The 25,379-nt window shown below is 40.6% G+C and overlaps 1 protein-coding gene across 8 annotated transcripts in view; it reads left to right on the top strand.

Annotated features, from left to right (window-relative positions):
- MET (MET proto-oncogene, receptor tyrosine kinase) overlaps positions 1–25,379 on the top strand; it is a 138,898-nt gene that overhangs the window by 61,552 nt on the left and 51,967 nt on the right. For all 8 annotated transcript variants that reach the window (XR_002832010.1, XM_023763809.1, XM_023763811.1 and 5 more), the window contains exon 3: positions 13,950–14,141. Coding sequence is in view for 7 of the 8 variants with exons in the window: in XM_023763809.1 (XP_023619577.1) it covers positions 13,950–14,141 (192 nt within the window). In the remaining variant the exon portion in view is untranslated. The remainder of the gene's footprint in view (positions 1–13,949; positions 14,142–25,379) is intronic.

Consider the following 25,379-nt stretch of genomic DNA (forward strand, 5'->3'; position numbering starts at 1 on the left):
TCTCCCTTGAGGGGGAGATATACTTCAGACTTCAGGGATAGTGGTGGGTGTGGTCCCCACCCGGAGCCACACCACTGAGTCTGTCCCTGGTTTTTTCCCTGACCTCCCTAGGGCAGAGCCCCTAGTTGCCAGATGGGTGGGGCCTCCAGAGCCCAGAGGTTGGGTCTGCCAGAAGCCAGGAGGGTGTTTGGAAGTGCCTGGAAAAGGCCAAGCTACAAACCAAGGCCAGCTGCCACTAGTGCCAGGCTAGGAGCCACTTAGCAATAGGTATAGGGCATGCCAGGGCCAGATGCTGTTTGTTTGAGAGATTTTAGGAAAATTGGTAGCATGAGCCAAGATAGGTCATTTGTATGGAAAAGCCACTGGAAGGGTTTAGGTGGGCCCAAAAGTTGGGTGGGGTATGTAGGGTCTCAGGAAGTCAGTAGGGTGGGGCAAACGGTGTTAACCGTGTTGATGGAGATTCAGATATGGTGTCTGCCTCCCAGCTCTGTGGTAGTCGCTCAGCCAAAGAAAAATGGCCTGTGCCAGCACTTTTGTGTGGGAGAAAGCTGCCCCTTCACCCCTGGCCCTGTTGCCAGACAATTCATTTCCTCCCTATACGTCCAAGTTGCCTTCTCAGCTGCTGCCCCAGTGCTGGAGTTCTAAGCAAGTGAGTCTGAGTAAGTCCCTGCACAGGCCCTTTAGGGGGAATGCCAGGGACTCCTGCAGCACTCTGTCTCACCCAGCCACAATTTCTGCTGGTTTCCACAGCCAGAGGTTATGGGGACTTCTCTCCCTGGCACTGGAACCCTGGGCTGGGGGGCCTGGTATAGGGCTGAGACCCTCACTTCTCGGGGGGACCTCAGCAGTCAAGATATCCCTCTCGGTTTTTAACTGCTACACATGGGTATGGGACCAGCCCATATAGGGTCTCTGCCCATTTTACCAGTCTGTTTGTGGCTTCTTTATATCCTTAGTTATAGAACTTCTGTTCACCTAGAATCAGTGGTTCTCAACCTGTGGGTCGCGACCCCTTTGGGGGTCGAAGGACCCTTTCACAGGGGTCACCTAAGACCATCGGAAAACACATATATAATTACATATTGTTTTTGTGATTAATCACTATGCTTTAATTATGTTCAATTTGTAACAATGAAATTAGGGGTCACCACAACATGAGGAACTACATTAAAGGGTCGCGGCATTAGGAAGGTTGAGAACCACTGAGCTAGATTCAGGCAGTTCTGAATGCGGTTGTTCTGCCGTTTAGTTGTGATTTTGATGTGGTTGTGGGAGGTGCTGAGTACTACTGAGTTTTTCTACGCTGTCAACTTGACCATAAGCCTCTGCCTATTCTTTACAGTTCCACTCGGGCATTTTCTTCCCCCAGGAAATCTCCTCTAGCTTTTCCCCCATGCTGCATTCTGGGTAACCTGCCTTTCCAGCACACTTCAGTAGCACCCTCAGATTATTTCTGCCATATAGCCTACCACACTAGTCCTGAAGATACCTCAAGAGGAAATATATGATATATGACTTATTTCATATAAATATAGATAGATATAGATATAGATATAGATATAGATATAGATATAGATATAGATATAGATATAGATATTGTACACATGTGTATGGACCCATGTATACATATACATGAAGTATATTCTGCTCCAAATATTATGGTGGACATTGCTCCAACAGTGGTACCAGTGCCCCTGAAGATATGGACTATAGTTTTTATCTCTACATTCCCGGTACCTAACCCAATAGCTTCAACAAAATATATATTTATCAAATGAGCAAGTAATTATGACGACAAATTATGGTTAGTAAAAATAATAGTTAGATAAAAGTTTTTCATTCTCTTTCAAATCTCTAAAAACTAATTTATAGAATTGGGGAGCTGCCAAAGTCAAATTAGCTCTGAAAACATTATGGAAAGTTCCACTACGCCCCTTTCTTACACACACACACACACACACACACACGCACACCCACACGCACACACCCCTCCTCCAACCACCATTTTGGGATGAAGATGGATCAAAGAACAAAGAGGAGAAGAATGAAAGGAGAAGGAAAGATGAAGATAGGGAGGGTGAATAAGTAGAATTTCCAGAGCTTTGTAATCAAAATTGGGAAAAACACAATTAAAGCCATTAAGAGAGAAAGGCAGGAGCAGCCTGTCTGCTCCTTAAGGCCTTCTTGAGCCTGTCAATAGAGCTTCCCCCTGAGTGGGGGACACTGTCTGTATGAGGACCTTTAGGCAACACCTTCTGGTGGACATTGCTCAAGCAGTGGTACCAGTGGGGGTGACCCTCCCCCGCCACATGCAGTTTGCATTTAGAATCCACAGATTTTCACTGTCGATCAGCAATGTGTGATTTCAAGTTTAAAATAATGACTGGATTAAGGAAAAGACGTTAGTTAAGAACAAAGGTCTTTTTCAGTGCCGCTCTGACTGTGGCCGCAGGATTAGACTCCATAGCGACACCACTTCATAAGCACCAGGTCCGTGCTTGGTACGGAGAGAAATGTTCCTAAGCTTGGCCTTGATGTAGATGCAGTAAGATTAGAAGAATGTGGTAAGGTCCTCAGGGAAGGTGGCCCATAGATTGAAGTTTCTGATGAACAGTTACGGTCAGGAACAAGGGGAGAACGAGTCTCACTGCCCCCTGGCAGCATGGAAAAGAGGGATAAGAGGTGATGACAGTGGGGGCAGGCTAGGGTACAGCCCCTGTTTAAACAGTAGTTGGGGCACAGCTGAAGGACTCAGGTTTCATCCATCTTTCACCTCTTCTGGCCATTCATCAGCCAAGACATTCATCAGCCTGTTTCTGTTGGGTGTGACACTGTTAGACACATGAACAGACATGGCTCTTATCTCCCACGGGAAGAACTGCTTCTGTGTTATTGGTTAGTGCATAGTAACTGGTGTCCTGTCTTCTGAGTATCTGTTAGACCCCTTTGAGTCAGTACAGTAAAATTTGTTTTCTGTTAACTAAATAGAGAAAATCAGAAAACCTCTGCACATTAAGCATTAAAACTGGCCTTACTTGGAACGACTTTCTTGAGTAATCACTCTGTCACTCCTGGCTTTGATGGAAGTGCAAGAAGAGGCTGTTTTAGATCTGGTTCACCTTAGGAAATGATAATAAAGAAGCAAAAGTTTTAACACTTAGGTTTCCAAAGGCCCTGTCATTGTAGAATTCTGAATTTTTTGAATCCTGAGGATACCTCGAGAGGAAATATATGATATATGACTTATTTCACTCATATACATCCATACACACATATACATGAAGTATATTCTCCAAATATTTATCTCTTCCCTCTTCAATCATTCAACTTCTGTCAAGACCCAGCTCAACTTCAGCCTCTGCCATGATCCTTCCCCGCTTCTGAAGCTCACACCGATTTTATCCTTTTTCTCATCGTGTAGCATTTACTACCTGTACCAGTATTTTCAGCACTTATCTGTCAGCTATATTCTTTGTGCTTTGCATTATTAATTAGCTGTTTTGTGTGTCTCTTGTCTCCCTGTGTACATGGTGCCATCATGTAACACTGAGGGACCAGGTTGGACTATAGGTAGAAGCATTTGCTAGGATTGGCAAACTGGCTTGTTTTTGTACGTCCAGTAAGTTAAAAATTATTTTTAAATTTTTAAAGGGTTAGAAAATAACACAAACAAACCAATATATATTGCAGCAACCCTATGATACTCAAAGCCTGTAATATGTTTGCTGTCTAGCTCTTCACAAAAGAAGTGTGCCAACCCCTGCTTTAGATAATAATGAAAACCAATAGCGGACAGATTATAGGTTCCACCTTCCTAGCTGTAAGTAAGTATGAGTGTTTCCATTTTACAGATAAAGAACCTGAGGCTTGTTAATCTAAATAATTAGAATTTTGGACTTCACCTTTATAAGCATTAGGAGGAGCCACTAGACCAACAACAACAATAATAATAACTATTTAAGTTGCACAGGGGCAGGAACTTAGTCCTTTTTGTTCATTGCTGTATCCTTCCAACACCCAGAACAATATCTGTCACATGGTATGGTTTTTATTAGTTTCCTGTGGATGCCATAACAAATTACCACAAACTTTGTAGCTTAAAACTACAGAAATTTATTCTCACACAGTCTGGAGGCTGGAGTTTGCAATCAAGGTGTCGGCCAAGTTCATGCTCCCTTTGAAGACTCTAGGGAAGGAGCCTTCCTTACTTACAGTTCTGGTGCTCCCAGGAATTCCTTATGTTGCAGCAGCATAACTCCTATCTCTGCCTCCATCTTCACTTGGCCATCTCCCCTATGAGTCTCTGTGTGTCCTCTCTTCTTGTAAAGACATTGGACTTAGGGCTCACACTCAATCCAGGATGATGTTATCTCAAGATCCTTAATGAATTACACATCAAAGAGCCTATTTTCAAATAAGAACATATTTTGAGGTCCCAAGGGAGCATCAATTTTGAGGGCGGAAACTATTCAACCTACTGCAGCTCTCAATAAATATTTATTTTATTTTTCAATTATAGTTTACATTCCGTATTATTTTGTATTAGTTTCAGGTGTACTCAAATATTTTTAAACGACTAAATGAATGAAGAAAGTGATCCTTTAATATGTTGTTAGCACTGGATTCATTTCATTTAAACTTCAAAACAATTCTATTAGATAGAATGTGTTTTTCCATTTTACAAGGGAAGTGAGTCTTAGAGAGCTAAGTATCTATCCTCGCTTAGTTTTCACAGCCAGTAAGGGCAGGGCCACACTGAACTCATGTTCTTCCCCACTAGGCCTGGGTGACTACCGCTAGACATGACTAAAAAGGACTTTGGGACTATTACACTAAATACTTATAGAGGTGGAATTCAGGGAAGAGGGTCTGAAATCAAGGAAATCAGATTGTAGGAGGCCAAGTATCAGATTTCTTTAATTTGATTAAAAATCTGTAAGTATCAATAGGTGGGCAGAAACAACAAAAGAAAAAGAGGGATGGCAAAGATGGCTGAGACCGCACACTTAGGGAGAGGGTGGCTACTGATGCCAAGTAGAAAGCTAGAAGAGGGAGTCAGCTTGGAAAACAAAATGAATAATTGGAATGTCATCAATGGCATATTCAAACTTGGCCTGGAGGCGTTTGCAGAGACAGGGCTGGTCCCCAGAAGAGAGATGTGTGAAGTGAGGTCATCATCACCCTGAGGCAGCATCCAGCATCTCATGAATCAGCAATGTTGAGCCAGGAGCGGCTGGCCTGGTGGTGCTGCGTTTGTGGCCGTCTGAGGGTGAACACACAGCCAGAGAATGCCCTTTTTTCCTTCTTAGAGGTGAATCAACCCTCCTTGAACTGCCCCCCAGCTTTGCTCCCCTGCTAGAATTGCAATTGAGGTCTCAGGTTTTTATGAACCACTTTGGCTTGAAGCTGTGAGGTGGGATTATGTCCGTCATCAAAGGGAGTTGGTGGCAGCAAAAGGATAGAGGAAGCATCTTTCTTTTAGTCTGTGTGCACTGAGTACATCATCAGGCTGAATCCTGTTCATAACACAAGCAATGTAATCAGATTCTGAGGGTTTGAGCCACCCTAACAGTCTGGCCAAGAGAGCTGACTCTTCTGCATTTTGCAAAAAATCGGGCTTCGATGTTAACATCTTGGACATTTGAGTACAGACTGAGAGAAGTTTAAATGTGTCTGAAAGAATCAACCTGATATTGAAGTTCAAAGCTCTATACCTCTGCCTAAGGTCAATTCCAGACCACCCCTTCCCCAGTAAAGAGAAAAGAGCACTTGAATGAAATTTGGGGAAATAGGGTAAGTGGAATTCCTGAAATTAAAGCAGTTGAGTTTTTAGTCAACTATAGGAAAGCCCTGGGCAAAGAGGGACCTTCTATTTTGAAATAGGCATCCCCCTGAAAACTATTACTACATGGTCATAGAATCTATACAAAGTATAATTATGAATAAAGTTTAGATTACTTTGCTTCTGTTAATTTATTCATGGGCAAGGAAGGAAGAGAGCTGGTATGAGTGAACTAGCAAAGATTTTACAAGGCATTACATTTCTTTTAAAAATCTATCTGTAAGACATTTAAATCTATAGATGAGCTAAATCTGTCCTATAGATCAATTAAAAGAATCACTATTTTAAACATACCACATTCTTAATTATACTGAATTTAAATGTAATTGCATATTCACTACATGCATCATAATGTTAATTAGGGGAGACATTTTGAATCAAATACATTGAGGTATATAGCACTTCAGTTTCCTTTTTATAAAATAAAACTCAGACCCAGAAAAATAAAATGATTTGCCTGAAGTCATGTGACCCCTCAAATCCTAGCTGGGGTGCAACTAGTCCTGTCCTGCAGGTATGCTCATTTCTTTCTACCGGGTCCTTAGATCAGCCCTAGAGTGTGGGTTTGTCTCAGAAACACTGTAGGAGCCTATAAGTAAGTAGCCTGATGCAATATAAGGAATATAGGGTTTGAAATCAACAACTAGGATTTAAGCTGTGATATTTACTCATAACTCCTTGAACCTCATTTTCTTCATCGGTAGAAGTAGGATGTTCACAACAAACCCAACTCAGCCTTCAGAGGTCCAGATCAATAATGTACTTTGAAAATCACAATCCCCTATACAGTTGTTATTTAGCACTACAGTAAACCCTCGGTTTTGCGGCCCTCAATTTAATGGAGTTTGGATTTAAGGGAAAAAAATTTCCAGTCCTTATGTCATATGTGAACATTAATACCTTGTTCATTTTAAAATGCTTTTAACCAAGATTTGCTTATAATTAAATTAACAGGTTATTTTTACTATTAATTCACTGTTATTTTTAACAAATGTTAGCAAATAGGCCACATGTTGGAAAAAAAAACACTGTAGTAATTTTGCCAACATAAATAAATATTGCATATCTACAACTATAGTGAACATATATAAATCCAACAGTCGCCGCTCATAAACAATGTTCAGGGAATGATTAGCACGTGATCACACTACCTCATGCGGTAATTGTTTCTGTTGCCACATGCGCTAAGCCATGCCCCAGCCATGTGCATTTGTTTACTCAAGATGACTGGCAAACACATGCATTCAATATAAATTTAAAATTACTGTAATATATATAGAAAACTTTCCTGTGAAATTAAACTTTTCATACATACTTAATTTTAATGACACAAACATGTCTATATAAGTAAAAACATGTAAACTAACTAATTTGTCAATTTTTAACATACTCATTTGGAAAACTGACTTTATTATATAATGGACTGTCGGCTTTAATGGACACCCCCTTACCTGAATTAGTCTGTTATATCGAGGCTTTACTATATTATTGTGAGCTCCTATGAGCTGTGATAAGTCATGAATGTTTCAAACCTGCTTAGGACATCAAGAAACTAGAGAGAGCTTTTGCCCTAGCCAGTTTTGCTCAGTGGGTAGAGCATTAGCCTGCAGACCAAAAGGTCCCTGGTTCGATTCCGGTCAAGGGCATGTACCTTGGTTGCAGGCTCTTCCCTGGCCCGGGCCCTGGTCGCGGCATGTGCAGGAAGCAACCCATCTATGTGTTTCTCTCATGTCAATGTTTCTCTCATCTCTTCCACTCTCTCTAAAAGATCAATGGAAAAATATCCTCAGGTGAGGATTAACAAAACAGCAAAAAAAAGAAATTGGAGAGAGTTTTTAATAGGCTCTCTCCACTTCTCACTTCCCATTTATTCATTGTTTTCTTTTAAAATGTATTTTTATTATAATATGCTCAAATATATATATGTCATGTGCTGTATATATGTATGTGTGTTGTGTGTATGAAAAATAAAACAAATACTGACTTCTCTGCCACTGGCTTGAAAAGAGAATATTACCAAGGCCTTTGAAGCCCTCTGTGTGTCCCACCCCAATCATATCCTCTCCCCCTCAGAAAAGTGGATAAACAACGATTGTGATTTTTTTGTTGTTGTTCATCTTTCCCTTGCCTTTAGTTGTACTACCCGTGTCTCTGCCTAAACAATGTATTTGTATTGGGTGAATTTTTTTCTTTCTTCTTTTTCCCTCTTGACATATATGTCAGGGATAAATTATTATCTTCCTGCATCCTTATACTATCCACCTCATTCTTTGTCACAGTACCTCCTTCCCACCCATTAAAACACATCACTCCTGTTACTCTAAAGACCTTGTAAAGAGAGACATTGAAGAGAGCCAAGCTTCAGGTTTACATGAGCAAGGAGTGGGTGTCCATACCTATCAGGCAGTGGGACATCAGTTGCCAGGGCAAATGCAAGAATCCAAGAATGGGAAGGGTCCTGTGTCCTCTGAGACTCATTTGGTCATCTGATCCTTCACCTTAATGGGAAAATTAAAAAAAAACACCTAAAATATAAATCAAGGTTAGTTTGGATGTCCTATAAGAAATTTAGACTTTTCCTGCAGGCCTTTGGGAAGCAACTAGGTTTGGGGAAAAAGTGAATGACAAAGCATAACTGCTTCAAGGCAGATGAGATAGGAAACCAAAAGGCCAGAGAGAAAACTCCTAGCCTGGGGCAGGGGTGGAGGTGTGGCTGCAGAGCCAGGAGGGATGCTGCAGAGCGAGTCTAGTGGGATTTCACAACTGGTTGGATGTGGGAAATGCTAGAGAAAGAGGAGTTGGTGATGACTGAAATGTCAAAGTTACCTGGATGGAAACATGATAATGAGCCAAAATAGTAAGTTAACAAGAGAGGTAAATTTGAAAGCCAAAATGACTAGAACAGCCCACAATTATTAATTCCAGTCTTTCTCTCAGCAAAGGAATCAGAGGTGGGTGAATCTGCATTTCCTACTTTCAAGAGTTCGCAGGTTTTTTACAGGTTAAATGATAAACTTTTGCTCAATGATTCTAGCTCTTTGTTCCTCATACATAAAATTAGGGGCTGGAGTAAGGGGGTGTCTAAGGCCCTTTCCCCTTTGGTAATTATGCGGTTCTCAGAACTTTGCCCGGAATAGGACATAGTAGCAAAAGAAACGCATGAGCTTGGCAGTCAGAGTGAACTAAATCCTAATGTCAGGTCCAGTGTGAACTGGACGCTGTAGCCGTGCCCTTGGTTTGCCCTGCGCCTCCTCCTGAAAACTGAGTGTGATAAAAGCTCACGGGTCCGCTGTGAGTCTGGCTGTATGTGGAAATGCCCAACCTCAGTGCCTGGCACAGTGTAGGTGCAGGAAAAAGATAGACTTCCTCCCTCCCTTCCTTCCTTCCTTCTTCCTCCCTTTGTTACGAATAGGAGAGCGTTAGTCTGGCTCCCCAACTGGTGCTTGGGGGAAACCTTCCCTGTGGTGCCCCAAAGCAGCTGTTGTACCAGAGAACTGCTTTCCACCAGCCTTTCTTAGTTTTCTCCCAAAGCTCAAGACCTCCCGGCTTTGAGGGAAGTGTGAGTGGCAAGGATTCCCTTAGCAGCCGGTCTGTCGGTCTGTCGTTGCTTTTCCTGCTGGACCCAACCCCACTCCAAGAGCACAGCGGAGAGCTCCCTATGCATAAAGTGGTAAGAAGCCACACCAGCTTCCCTGTGCAAAGAAGCAGCAACACGTTCAGTCATTATCTGTAAGGGGCACAGGGAATAAGAGCGAGATTTAGTGCTATGTGCACAGCGCTTTATCTTTGCAGTGCTGAGAGCCGAAAACAAGGCTCTCTGGGAGTTAAAGTTCTACTCAGGCTCAAAGACAGCATGTGGCTCTAGGCCAGTCCTGCCACCCTGACCCCAGTCGTTGAGTTTATCATGATTCTCAGCAGGAAGAGTCAAGGAGTAGTTCCCTCTCCTACAGTGAACCCTGGAATGGTACATTTTTCTGGAAGTTCAGACCCCTACCCCTCTCCTACAGATCTCGGTGACGGAGAAAATTAAGAACAAAAACAGTTAGGCTCTCCTGGCTTATGAATCTGAATGCCACCTGACCCTGACATGATGTTAGTTTTTTTGGTTCCAATCTGCACAATTTTTCAGAATAAAAGAGTTCTGTAAATCCTATTCCAGCATTTTGCAGTGTTTCTATACTTAGGAATGTGTTTTGGGGGGAAATAGAGACATAACTTAATCTTGTCGGTCCTTGAGGAGGTTCCATTTAGAGACCGTCCTATTTCCTGAAGGAGAAGCCTGGAAGCGTACAAAGTAAATGTTACCTCAACTCTGACTCAGAGTTTCTGCATTTATGCCTTCCACATGAGGAAACAAGAGGCTGAAGTTCTGATCATATTACTCTTCCTTCATTTAAAAATGATTAGCAAGTCCCTGCAGGTTTTCAGACACTCTGAGAAGCCAGCTCACCTCCGTTCTCCTGCTCACCCCGTTCAGAAAGGCAGACCACAAAGCAAGCTGGGGAGGCACGCGGGCTATATGTCTGGTCACTTTGCAGATACATTGATTTTTCAGCGAGCTGTTATCAATACAGACTGCGTGCTGGGCACAAAACATAGTAGGGATAAAAAATGAATAAGACCATTTCTGGCCTCTTGTTGATAGAAGGCTGTTACTAGTTTACAGTCAAAGACTCTACTCCATTCACTGCAAGCTGTTTTACATCCCAATGAATTCATAACTCCACCAGCACTGGACTTTGAGGGTTTAAGGTTTCCTGGATGCCACCTCATTAAAGAAAAAAGGGGGTAAGTTCAAGCAAGAGAAGGAACAAAAGAAGCACAGAAGCTGACCCTGAAGAGTAGTCACCTCTATAATGGAATACTTGAAATGGCCTTTAGTTTAAAACTGGTATTTGCTCCTTTCAGCAGGTCCCCTCAATTCTAGCTGTCTCTGCAAAATGGATGATTGATCACCAATGGAAACTTAATTACCAGTTAATCGGTTACTATTGAATTGCTGGTACATCTCAGTTGTCTGCTACGCCTCAGAGTAATCTATAGTACTTTAGTGAAGAAAAGCTTCTAATTAAATAGCATTCACTAATGTATTAAAATGCATGTCTAGAGCTAAAACATTTCATTAATTATGAGTCAGTAGGTTTAGCATCTCAGAGACTCTGTTTGCTAATTTGTCACTATTTAAAATGAAGACATAGTTGTTGCTTACATAAAATAGTATTGTGGGTGATTTTTAAACAGTAAAAGAGAGTAGATATAAGAATGTCACATTCCATGTAACAGAAATTTGACCTTAAGGAGTAAGGTGATTTTATATAAGGATAATGAAATTTTTTATTTCAATGTGTTCTTGAACACTAAGGTGGTTTGAAATATAATGACAATTTTCTAGTTATTATAAATATAATGGGATAATAATAGAGAATTTCTAATCTTCAAATAATTTTCCAGGATTTATATAGCTATATACAAAGATGTGTAAGAATGAACTTTTTTTCCCCTCTTTCTCTTCCAAGTTAACCTTCATTTTCCTTAATACATCCTCCTGCTCCTAGTTATCTGTCCCAAATTTACCAATTCGAAACTATCTTGTCAGGATAGTTAGTAGTCAGACATTCTATTTATCCCTTATAAACTCTTAACTGCCTATATTCCTTAAAAAAAAAAAGCTTTGATAATATTGGTTCATATCTCCACGCTCATTCCCCATCTACCCATAATTGATTCAGTTACTTGTTCATTCGATTAATATTCACTGAAGATTTACTGTATGAGGTATTTCATCTATTATAAGCAATTACAGTGGTGAACAAACAGGTCCCTAATCCCAGAGAGCCACCTAGAGAAGTCTCACATCAATCATATAACCAAAATAGAAGAATGTGACCTAGGTACTGGGATCAGGGAAGGCCTGCTGAGTAAATGATGACCAGCTGGGATCTGAAGGAGGCATAGCCATTTACAGAGTGCATGGAGGTGGAAGGAGGACTTCAGGCAGAGGGAACAGCATGTGCAAAGGCCCTGTAACGAGAGGACACATGACATATGTGGAAAACTGAAAGAAGGTCAGCTTGCTGGAGCACAGAGAGCAAAGGGTAGCACATTGCAGGGTGAGTGTGGAGATGTTGGGTAGGATTCAGATGAGGCAGGGCCCAAGAGGTCACAAAAATTGTGTCCTTCACCTAAGAGCAATAAGGAGACATTTTTAAGTGTTTTAAACAGAGTTATATGGTAAGACTTATGTTGTAAGAAGAAAATCTGGCTGCAATGTAGAGACTGGATCAGGAAAGAGATTGGATAAGACTGGTGTGGCAGGTCCAGTTAGGAAGTCCAGGAGAGGGTCGGGGGATGGAGGGAGGGCTTGGAGGAAGGTTGATGTGGTGGAGATAGAGAAAACTGGATGGACCCAGGAGATCTTTAGAAAGGACAATTGATTTGGGAATTGGTAATGAACTGTACATGGGGAAAGAATCAGGGGTGACCCTTTGGTTTCTGACTTGTGCACCTGGAGGAATGGTAGAGCCATTCACTGGGGTGCATTTGTACCATAAGATTAGGCATGGGGAAGACTGTGTTTTCTACACTAGCCATGTTTAGCTTAGGTCTTTGAGCTGTCTGAGTGCAGATTTCATAGTGCAATTTATGCACAGTCAGCTCAGAGCAGAGGGGTAGTCTGGAGGTACACAGGTGTCAACTAAATAGCAATAGCTGTTGCAGGAGAGCCTGAGAGCCTGGGGGAGAGTATGAGGAGTGAGTGGAAGAGCAGCCCTAAGATGGAGCCTTGAGAACCCCCAACATTGATAGCCAGGCATGGATTTTCCTGCAAAGGAGCCATAAATGCTGCAGCCTGAAAAGCAGGAGGAAAACAGGAGACTGAAGTGTTAAAGAGAAGGGAGCTCTTATTTGTCACATATTACTGGACAGTGTTTTTTTAAATCCTTCCGTTTGAAGTTGAACCTGAAGGATAAATACCTGGTTGAGTGGTAATTGCCTTTCAGTAAGCTGGTTACTGAGGCATTTGATGTACAGCATTTGCATGTTTTGAGCCTTTCACTGTAATGATGACAAATATGTAAGTGGTGTTTTCTGCATGCTGGGTTCTACTGTAAAGGACTTTTATAAACTAGCTCATTTAATCTTCACAACAGTTCTCTAAGGTAAGGCACATTTCTATAATTCTCTCAGTTTTACAGCTGGGGGAACTGAAATGGAGATGACATGAATTTCACAAACACAGAGAGACTGTAGGGACTACATAAAGTAAGCAGGCATTAGGGACCAGGGTTTGATGCAGGCACTGGGGTCTATGCTGTGCTGCCTCCCATGAATTATCTATCAACCACCACTTTGCGCCACCTCGCTGCACACAGATGCACAAAGGCACACATTTTAAAGTATAATGTCCCGCCATAGCTGGGCAGCTCGGGACATTATACTTTATGCATTATGCATTATACGTTGGCTGGGGCATCGTCCTGTACACCAAAAAGGTTGCAGGTTCAATCCCCAGACAGGTGCGTACAGGAGGCCACCAATTAATCTCTCTCTCTTTCTCTCTCTCTCTCCTTCCTCCCTCTCTCTTTCTCTCCCTTCCTTCCCCCTCCTCCCCCCCCCCCCCCGCCGCTTCCTCCCTCACCCTGCCTTCCTCTTCCTAAAATCAAACATATCCTCTGGTGAGAATTAAAAGAAAAAACTTGAATAAAATATAATGTCCAAGTATGACTCCAACATTTATTACTATTCCAGTCGAAGTTCATCTCATTAGACTTGCCTGCTAGAAGCATTACCTTTAGGTCAAGGACTGAGACATTTGCAGTTTTATTTTTCTTTAAATATACCAGCTAGGTTTCATCTTTATGCACATAATGAACCATGGTACACACTGTGATAGTAAAGTGTGCCCCCAGTTCAGAGTATGTGCACATACAACAGGCCTCACGGTCCTGGAGCCATTCAGGTCACTGGAAATGTTTCTGCCTATCTGGGCCTATTTGCACAGTTCTCCTCACCATTCCCCTCCAGGCTCTGAAAAGACGTACTGAAAAGTTTCTTAATAGCTCACTCTCATCTGGACTCACCTTAATTCTATGATCATGTTTTATTCCAGACACTTTTGAGAAATTCATCAGGCTGTGAAGTGCACAGTGATGAATATCGAACGGAGTTTACTACAGCTTTGCAGCGCGTCGACTTATTCATGGGCCAATTCAACCAAGTCCTCTTAACATCCATATCCACCTTCATTAAAGGGGAGCTCACCATCGCTAACCTGGGGACCTCAGAAGGCCGCTTCATGCAGGTAAATGCTTTCTGAGGGGGGCTGCGTCTGCTTTATCTGGTATTATACCATTAATTTGGTTTTTGCAATAAGGTATTTGCAAACATTCTAAAATGAATATCATAGTGGAAACTAGAGACACCGACTGACAGCAAAACAATGAAGGCTGGTCCACTTTTTATGAAGTGTATTGGCCTATTTTTGTTAAATTCGCGAAGCTTCCGGTTTAAATGCGGTTGCTTTTCATTTCTTTGCCCAGAATGGTTTGGTGGTTGTTTTTTTTTCTTTTCCATTCATGATTTCTATCACATGATTGGAAAATAAAACGAAACAATTACAGTGCTTCCAGGCGATGTTTTCCTCTTTCAAGGGAAGCTAAGGATCAAAGGAGCGCTATTGTGTGTACCGTGTGTCTCCATGAGAAGAAACATTCACATCATTGAGAAATATTGGCAGCAGTTAGGAGGGGAGTTGTCATCAAAATCCCATTGTAACTTCAACTCTCCTGATTTCTGCAAAATGATGGGAGTCAGACACAAAGAAGCTTAGATACTGAGGGAGAAAAATCTATGGGTTTTTTTTTTTAAAGAAATGCTTTAATGGATAGCAACAGTATTTCCATACAATAAAAGTTCACGTTTCAGAAGTTATGTTTCCTAGATACAAGAATCATAGTGCCTTGCAGAAATTAAAATGCTCTTGTGTGTGCTGTTTTACTGCTTTAATAGTTACTGCATAATGATTTCAACATGAGTTCCTTATTAGATTCTTAATTAATGCAGAATAACAATGGCATCTTTGGAAATGCTGACTCTCTATTTCTCTTAAAGAAAGATGCTTTTTTCATAATTATCTGGTATAATTAAGATCCTACTCAGACCATGATGTCTAGTAAACCAATTGAAGATGATGATGTTTTCCTGTGGCTTGCTCCTCTGTACATCCTCTGTCTATATTCTATTATAAAACGTTTTTAAAAATTACCACTGTCTTTATTGCAGTCTGGATATTGGTCATTGCCATATTTTAATTTGTGTTTTTCTTGTACTAGTGGGCACGATGGAATTTTTCAAAGTTACAAAACTTGTAAATAAAGCCTTCCTAGCTCAAAGCGAATCATATAGATCCTGTTATCTAAATAGTCCCACACTTAGAATCCCCTCCTCCCATTGCTTCACAGTTAAGTACAGTGGGGCCTTGACTTATGAGTTTAATTCGTTCAGAGACCGAGCTCGTTAAGGAGCTCGTTAACTCAAATTACTCTATCAACTCAATGCAAAAAATCGGCCGAGAGACAGCTGGTATCTCAAAAACCTCGTTAGTCAGGACACTGGTGAGGGCCCCACTATACACTGTTTCATCCCCCTCCTCCCTCTCTCCCAGCCTAGTGTTTTTATTTACCCTCTCCCTAACGCCTCAAAATCTGAAGGAGGGATGCCTAGTCCTGTTCCACACAAACAAGCACTCTAAGGTATTTGAAATATGGTCTTACCTGTGATCCTTGTAAAATGTGTGATATTATGTTGTGCTTGTTTTTGTTTTTTTAGTTAACATTGATTTTATTCTATGGAATTCCAAAAAATTTGAAGGAGGATGAAAGAAGCTAACATCTATTGAATTCCTAATGTGTTCACTATGTTCATTTGCTTTCCTTTATCTTTCTTTCTGCTTTTCTTTTTTTTCTAGATTGTCTATGACTCCCCAATCCAGTTTCGTATTAACAAACTTTCCACAGACACTTTTAGGTCTGACACTTTTTTACCTCAAAAGCTTCCTGGACTATTTCCAGATTCTAAAGATCTAATAAAATCCCATTTTTAGATAGGTTGCTTTAACAACTGGGGAAATTCTGCTGTGTGACAGATTCCACCACCCAAGTGATATGCCATGCATCGTCAGGCTCATTATAACAGAAATGCTGTGCCAAATATTTTATTCTTACCTCCCAGCATTTTCACAAGAGAAGCCCATATCTATACATCCAACACATTAGAAATAAAAATAAGCAAACAAGTAGAAACTAATGTATATAAAGTACTGATATCACTGATTTTAAAAACACACACACAAAACAGGTGGCTCTTAATTCATCAAATATGTATCAGGAGCTTACTAACTTTGCTTTCCTAGGCAAATAAGCAAAGCAAAGAAAGCAGTGACACAGAACCTGCCTTTATGGAGCTAACATTTTGGTAGGGGAGATACAGACATGTACCTGATACCAAGACTAGAAAGACATAAGACAAAGGACTACTGACATTCACAGAGGATCTGTTTCTCTAACACTTGCCTAAGAGATTTTCACTCCATTAAATTTTTATTTAAATAAAACCTAAAACACTGGAAGGATCAAACAGTCAATATCATTGAAATCCAGTTTGTTTACAGCAAATAATGTTAGGGGAGGAGTCCGTAGTCCCACAAAGACCAGGGGACCTTCCAGCTTCATCGAGCTGCTGGCCAAGTTCTGTAAATGTTTTGACTGCGCTAATGTGCTAAATCTGTGGCCAGGCCTCACTTTCTGCAACTCAGGTTTTAGTAATACTATGGAGTCTCTGTTACAAAATGGAATGGACATAATTTTTTTTTTCCAAAAACAGCTGCCATCCATAAAAAGGAACAGAAAAATGATTTTACTTCCTTCCTACCCCGAAGCCTAAAGGCAAAGCTGCTTTACAAATGTTTTCTTCCACGAGTTTGCAGCTGTTTCTGCCTCTCCTATTGTGCTTATGTTCGGCCCTGGCTGGGAACACAAGCTACAGCCCCAGCTGTCGGGTGCAAAGTGAATCAGGTATTTCACAGTGGTTATTTAATTAGAAAGAATTATATTGTTTAGCTAACAATATTATGTGTACGGCAGAGAAGACATTTTTTACATGTTTCTAACATTTAAGCATGCGTATCTTATCTCGTACAGGTGCAACTATGTCTGAATATACTGATGTGCACATCTATTTGAGTCTCTCTGTCGAACCATGTCAGTATAGATTTCAAAAACAGTTTTTATTTGTGTGATCACTCTCTTGGGATGCTATGAAGTAAAACAATATGATAAGCAATATTCAAGATAGCATAAATAAACAATGAGCCTGTGGCTGCCCAGAGAATTTGGAGGGGGAAGGGACTTAGGCAAGAACAAGGCTCAGGAACATGAGCGCAGTGTGCAGGGCTACGTGGGAGAGGGGAGAGGGATACTCATGAAGATCACAGGACTAATCACAGGGATTGCCCATGTCTCCCCTTCTGAGCTCCTCGTCTAATCTACATCCAAAAACAATGCTTGTTTGATTTGTTTTTTACAGCACTTGTATAAGGCCTTTAATCTCTAGATGCGAGGCATTGCTATTAAAATATTTGTGCATGACTGTCAGGCCAGGGAGAGTGAGTGGCTCAGGAATGGCTTGGGGGTGGGGAGTCCCTTTCATGACTTGTTTCAAGCTCAGCTCCACCCACAGGGCAGCTACCTTTTCTGCATACAGGGGCCATGCCTGGGGTAGGCCCTTTGGCTTTCTCCTTGTGCTTCTCCAATCCCCTTCTTCCTCTCCCCAGTTTTTTAATGCTGTTACCACTCACTAGCCCTTTTCTCTTGTGCCTCTTAACCGGACTAGTTGGGTCTTTAGCAGAAAACTGAAAGGTAGGGATCACCTGAAAAGACATCCTTAGCCTGTGATCATGACTTATGACCGTTACTTAAATGATTGCATTAGTAATCAGTGAACTTGAGAATAATTACTCATTTCCGGGAAGGAGAATCAATCCAGTTATTGACCTCCTGTTTCAAATTCCTTCAGTTCCTGTGCCACCATCAAGGCATGTCGATGCTTCGTGTTGGAAGCCTGTGGTATATATTACGTTTGGGATTATGGGTATTTTAAAGTATGTAGACACAGATCATCAATTCATCAATGCTGTAAAAAAGCATCCGGCAAGAGACACGGCCAAATAAAGCTTAAGCTTAAATGACATTTCTCGAAGGATTGCTGACTTTTGCATCTCCTTTATAAAATGCTCAGATAAAAATATCATTTGTCTTTTTTTAATGGCACATTATTGATTTTTTATATCCCTAAAGACTGTTAGGTTTAATACATTTCTTTAAAAGAAAATATACTCATGAGTTCTAAAATTTCTTTTGTGAAAGAAAGAACCTATTATAAATAATAGTTTCAGAATATGTCCATAACTAAAAAGTAAGCCCAGTTCATGTATAATCTCCTTAAATGAATTAATATATACTCTTAAAGTGCATTTATCTTTTAAAAACATCATAAATATTTGAAACCAAGGGAAAACGCTAAAGTTTGTGAATAACTGGGGTTCCTTGTTTGAGTGCTTTATTAGAAGAGTAAAGAGACATTTTAAGGCATGAAATATATCTACCAATAGGGTTTTGAGCTTTTATCACTTCTTAAATTCAGAAACAAATATACTCTATGTATTGATTGGATAATTCTACAATCATTGTATTTGGAATATTGATTTGAAAGTATTTTAACATTGTTACAAATTTACTAGCTTATTTTGTTTTTAGATTTTTTGTTTGTTTTTTACAAAGGGATTAGTCTGGTTTTGACTCATTTCTACTCACTTCAAAAAGTTGAAATGCACACACATCAGTATTTTAATAGTAAGGAAAATCATTTTGCTTTTTATGTATACCTTCCCTTTGTAGTATCAAGTTAATATAGGAACACTTGAGCCCATGTTCCAAAAAGAGTGAAGGAAAGAATAGAATAAAGCTCCATTCAATTCAACTTTTGCCACCTGGTACTTTGTCTTACACTACTAATTTTGAGCTGTCAGTACCAATCAGCGGTTTCCACTTCTCGTTTCACTTTTTCTATAAAGTTAATCTATTCTTCATAACTATTTTTTTCTAACCAAATACCAATTTCTCTCATATACTGAAGAAAATAGTAAACCTAAAGCAGGTGTCTTGGTCAGTTCAGGCTGCTATAGTAAATTACCATAGATGGGGTGGCTTTAACAGCAAAAATTTATTTGTCACAGTTCTGGAGTCTGGAATTCCACGAGCAAAGTACCAGCAGATTTGGTATCTGGTGAAGGCCTATTTCCTGGTTCTTAGATAGCCAACTTTTTGCTGAGGGCAAGAGAACTCTCTGAGGTCCCTTTACCAATATAAGGTCACTAATGTTATCCATGTCCTAGTCACCTCCCAAAGGCCTCACCTCCTAATACCATCATATGTGGGTTAGGATTTCAACATATGAACTTTGGAGGGACACAAACAGTCCACTGCAACAGGCCAGAAGCAGGAAGCATGAGAAGCCAGGCCTTGAAAATCCAGATTAAACACGGGTACTAAAGTTATGGGCCTTGGTTTTAGAGAGCATTTTATGAATTTGACCCCAAAGGCAAGTGAAGTACAGCAGAAGAAACCAACAACAAAAGAAAAAGGCCACCAACCAAATGGGAAATGTTATTTGCAAACAACAGCTCAGACAGGGGTTAATATCCAAAATATATAAAGAACTCATACAACTCATTACCAAATACACAACCCAATTAAAAAATGGGTAGAGGACCTGTCACCTCTCTCAAGAAGACGTACAAATGGCCAGCAGATACATGAAAAGATGTTCACATTCACTAGCTTTTAGGGAAATACAAATCAAAACTACAATGAGATACCTCCTCACTCCTGTTAGATTGGCTATTATTAACAAGACAGGTCATAACAAGTGTTGGAGAGGTTGTGGAGGAAAAGGAACCCTTATTCACTGCCGTTGGGAATGTAAACTGGTACAGCCACTATGGAAAATAATATGCTGTTTCCTCAAAAAACTAAAAATGGAATTACCGCATGACCCAGCCATCCCTCTTCTGGTGTCTACCCGAAAAATTCTAAAACATTTATTCGAAAAGATATATGCACCCCTATGTTCATTGCGGCATTATTCACAGTGGCTAACACATGGAGAAAACCAAAGTGTTCTTCGATAGAGACTGGATAAAGAAGATATGCTACATATATACTATGGAATACTACTCAGCCATAAGGAAGGATGAAATACTGCCATTTGCGACAACATGAGTGGACCTTGAGAATATTATGCTAAGCAAAATAAGACCTTCAAAAAAAGCTAAGAGTCGTATGATTTCACTCGTATCCAGGATATAAAACTGAAACTCAGAGACACAGACAAACAACTGTATGGTGGTTAGCAGAGGAAAGAGGGTGTGGGGAGGGTACAGGGTAAAGAGGGCCAAATATTTGGTGACAGAAGATGATTTGACTGAGTGGTGGGCTCACAATGCAATATACAGATCATGTGTCATACTAATGTACACTTAAAAACCTATATGACCCTATTAAGCAATGTCACCCCAATAAATTTAATAAGTGTAAAAAAAATCAGGTTCATGTGAGTGATTATTTTGATGATTTTCCTCTTTAGCCAATAAGACTGTATCCAATGAGGGGCTCTACTCTGAGCTAAAAAGCACTACTCTGGAAAGAAATTGAAGAGTTATTATGTGTAGTTGCATTTAAACAACAGCCTGAAGTGCAACTCTAAAGGGCCTGGAATCTACCCAGCCTAAGTAATGCTCACAAATTACTAAAACAAGACAGAAAACAGAACTTACACTTTTACAAAATTATAGTAAATCCATGTCTGAATGTTGAATATTGCTTCAAAAACAATGAAAGGAAAACAGAAGTCTCAAAAAAGACGACAAATGATCAAAGGCATCCATCACTGAGTATCTTAAGAGAGTAGATTGAGCTCTAGCTGGTTTAGCTCAGTGGATAGAGTGTTAGTCCTTGGACTGGAGGGCCTGGGGTTCCATTCCGGTCACGGGCATGTACCTGGGTTGTAGGCTCAATCCCTAGTCTTGGTTGGGGCATGTGCGGGAGGCAACCCATTGATGTGTCTCTTTCACATCGATGTTTCTCAGTCTCTCCCTCTCCATTTCACTCTCTCTAAAAATCAATGGAAAAATATCCTTGGGTGAGGATAGAGAGAGAGAGAGAGAGAGAGAGAGAGAAAGAGAGAGAGAGAGAGAGAGAGCCTGGACTGACAAAATCAGGACACTATTATCTAGAAAGTAAACTATTATCTAGAAAGTAAAAATAAGAAGATATAGGATTGAGGTGCAAAAATTGCAGAAACAAGAAGGATGAGTGTGTAGAATTAGAGTGTGTGCTTTCAAATCTTGAGAGATGTTTTGTGTAATCTTGAGAGATGTTGTGTGTAATATTGAGAGATATTGTGTGTTGTTTTACTGAGAAGCTGGCCAGGCTACCAAGGTCTCACAGTCCCCTTACTGACGGCCTTCACTATGTGGACCACAGGGTAGGAGGGGGAGTTGGAGCATGGGATGGGGGCCCACGTTCCCATTTACCACACAGTGGTCTTTTATTTTCTTTTGGATTAACAGTCTTTCTTAAAAAACATTTCTTAATTAATCAATTAATTTAATTATTTTGTCAATAATGGGTCTCTTGGTTCATCATGTCCTAATGGAGATTGGCAGTATGGGTCCAAAAGAAGCTCATTACCTACCCTTTACAGAACTTGTTTTTCCCCCATCAAATTACTTTGTTCAGGCTTATGAATTTTGGGACCTTGCCACAAAGGATTTTTTTACTTGTACATATACTAGTATTCCTTCCCCATGTCCTGTCCCAGATAGTATGAGGCCACAGCCACAACAATTAAGTAAATTCAGATTCCTCCCTACTCCAAATGTATTAGTCTTATATTTTCAAGAGCATTAAAGAAAAAGGTTTTGAGACCTAAACACTAAAGATTAGTTGTCAGCACAGTAGAAACTCAAAAGATAATTTCCAGTCTTCTATTTCATACTAACTGTCCTAAGATTGCCGGTGATTTCTCATAAGGATTAAATTTAGATGCTACATTTAGTTTTGTCCCTAGAAACATCTCTCTGCCAACCAAAGGGAACTCCTAATTTTGCAAACATTGCTTCAGGGGTATTTTGAGAGTGAAAGTGGTTACTCAATTATTTAGAATTTGGGCAATGAGTGAAAGTGTGAAATTATAGAAAAGCATTCTTTGTGCTCTAGATAGCCCTGCAGAGAAATGGCTAATGATCAACTAAAAAGGCATTTGCCTCTGTGATATGGCCTCTGCTCAAAGTTCCGAACAGTCACCTCACCTCTCCACCCACTCTTCCTGTCTTCTCGGGTTCATCCCTGTTTCTATGTGAAGCCACACTCATCCTAGCTGATGATCAAAAGTAGAGCTGGCCAGCTGTGATGGTCAAGTTTCCCCTGTGCCATCTTTTTAGATGTGGACTCTTTGTCCTTAGGCACACTTACTTGTGCAGCCAGTGTTACTGAAACGGGAGTATTTAGCAAGGCAAATAGATTGTGAAATTTGCTTTAATGCTTTGACTCACGAGTGGCTTTCAGGAGCTCAGAGTTGAAGCGTTTTATTGGTGTTTACTCTGGTGCTCCAAGAGTGGATCGGCTCAGTGTTTAAGGAGAGGTCAAGCACACGGATTTAAGCATTACATAGAGCTCCTTGTAAACCTGACTCATACTTTCCAGCTAAAAGTCTCTGTCGTATTTTCTTTCATGGTTGTTGTTGTATTTTCTTTATGGAAAGTAACTGTATCTACCCTGTAGGATTCTTGTGAGGAGTAAAAAATATATATCCATGTAAGGCACTGAGCACAATGCCTGGCTGTTACCTATTAGGAGAGTACAACATCTATGGTGCTCTCCAGACAAAAAGTCTTAACTGAATCATTCTACTCAAGTTCCAGAGGTGCAAAGAGCTTTTTTAGGAAAAGAGAGAGAAAGGTTAATCCTTTCTGAGAAATGAATATTTGGATGGGCTTCGGATATTTGATAAAGTCAAATATGATGGCCTAGTCATTAAGAAGAGGTTGCTTATTATAAACACGGGAAATGATCTTTAAGAGAGCAATAAGATATTAGAAAAACGGGTACAAGGAGGTGGTCATTATTGAGCAGGTCTGAATAAAATGGAAGATACAAGAGTCAGACACAGAATGCAAATACTCAGAGAAAGACTCACGGGGATGAATAATTTTCAGTGAAGGGGAAAGCACAGAATGAGGCAGAGAACAGAGTCAGGGTATTAAGAGAAACGGATTTTTTTTTTTGTTTTTGACTTGTTATGGGAGAGTGTTTTGTTTGTTTTTAATCTTTTCAGTTTGAAGTAATTGGCAACAAGAAATTGTGAAAAAAAGGGGGTAAGGGCTAGGAAAAATAAGAGGTGGTGAGTTAAGATTGGAAAATTGGATAATTGAAATCTGTATAATTTGGGATAGAAGCTTTCGAAGCCTAGTGTCCAGATAGTCTGTTTGTCACCAGCTCCCAGAGGGAGGGAGGATTGGTAATTAAACTACTTTTTACTTTAACTGCAAAAGTCACAAATACCTATTTGGCATTAAATTTATTAATAAAAATAGTTTCCATCCTTTCCGAATCTGATGAAACGACCTTTGATCCATCATTTAACTTCTGTGCAAATATCACCACCCTGCTTAATGGAGATGTTTTGAAAGTGTTGAATGTTTGGGGTGGAACTCACAGGGGTCATTGTTCCTGTACTGGGACTTCTCCCGTGGCAGAGATGACTGGCAGCCATATCTGAGTCTCCACCAGCATAGCCCACACTGTTCACTCCACCCTGGAGAGTCCCTGAGGCTCCACCCCATCCAATGTGCAACCCCACCCGTGCTGTTTGCAGCTGCTTTTCCATATGCATGGCCTGTCCTGGTGCAGGCTTCAGACTTTGCTAAAATCTTTCAAACAAGCAGCAGCTGGTGTCAGTGTACCCCAAAACTATCAATAAAAGGCCCAAGACTCACCTGCCTTGCTTCACAGCTGGGCCTCGCCTGGGCACTTCCTAGCCCAATACAAGTAGCAGTTATCTGCAGATCTCTCTATAGCTCCTGCCAGGTGGCTGCAGGTAGTGGCTAACTTTGCACCTCCCAGAAGGCCCCAGGAGGCCTCAGAGCCAGTGTACCTGGTGCACATACCAGATTACAACTCTATACATCCTCAAACAACACACTCAAGAGGCAGACTCAGTGAGCGCCAAAGCCCCACTGAAGCAAGTCCTGCTCCGTAGAGGTATCTCCTGCACAGCAGGTCTTCCATTTTAGACTCAGCTGGTCCTCACAGCCAATTAGCCTGAAGGTCAATCCTCCCTGTGATGGCAACAGCAATCAAGGCTCAACTACAAGATTGCGCACACAGCCCATACAGGGGCGCACCTAGCGTGCCCAGCTCAGGTCACTAGGGAGGCTGGGTTCTACAGGACACATACTATACAAGGTCACTCTACCAATTCCAAGAGACATAACACTCTACCTAATACATATAAACAAATACAGGGAAGCAGCTAAAATGCAGAGAAAAAGAAACATGGTACAAATGAAAGAAATGGAAGCAAGCAAACAACTGGATAGAGAGTTCAAGACAATGGTTATAAGGTTACTCAAGGGTCTTAATGAGAGCTTCAAGGGACTTAGTGAGACTTTCAAGGATCTTAGTAAGAATGTCAAAGACATGAAAAAGGACCAGTCAGAAATTAAGCATACACTAACTGAAATAAAGAATAATTCACAGGGATTCAAGAGTAGATTAGAGGATTCTGAGAATCAAATCAATGATTTGGAATATGAGGAAGCAAAAAACACCCAATCACAGTAGCAAAAAGAAAAAAGAATCCAAAAATATGAAGATAGTGTAAGGAGTCTCTGGGACATCTTCAAGTGTACCAATATTCACATTATAGGGGTGCTAGAAGAAGAGAGAGAGAGCAAGATGTTGAAAACCTATTTGAAGAAATAGTGACAGAAAACTTCCCCTACCTGGTGAAAGAAATAGAGTTACAAGTCCAGGAAAGCACAGAGTCCCAAGCAAGAGGAACCTAAAGAGACCCACACCAAGACACATCATAATTAAAATGCCAAGGGTTAAAGACAAAGAGAGAATCTTAAAAGCAGCAAGAGAAAAACAGTTATTTACCTACAAGGGTGTGCCCATACGATTCTCAGTTGATTTCTCAACAGAAACTTTGCAGGCTAGAAGGGAGTTTAAGAAATATTCAAAGTGATGAATAGCAAGGACCTACAACCAAGATTACTCTACCCAGACAAGCTATCATTTAGAATTGAAGGTCAATTAAAGAGCTTCACAAACAAAACAAACAAACAAACAAAAACAAAACAATAAAACTAAAGGAGTTATCACCACCAAACCAGTATTATATGAAATATTGAAGGGTATTC

This window comes from Myotis lucifugus, unplaced genomic scaffold (assembly GCF_000147115.1).
Source record: "Myotis lucifugus unplaced genomic scaffold, Myoluc2.0 scaffold_301, whole genome shotgun sequence".
In the NCBI taxonomy this organism is placed as follows: domain Eukaryota; kingdom Metazoa; phylum Chordata; class Mammalia; order Chiroptera; family Vespertilionidae; genus Myotis; species Myotis lucifugus.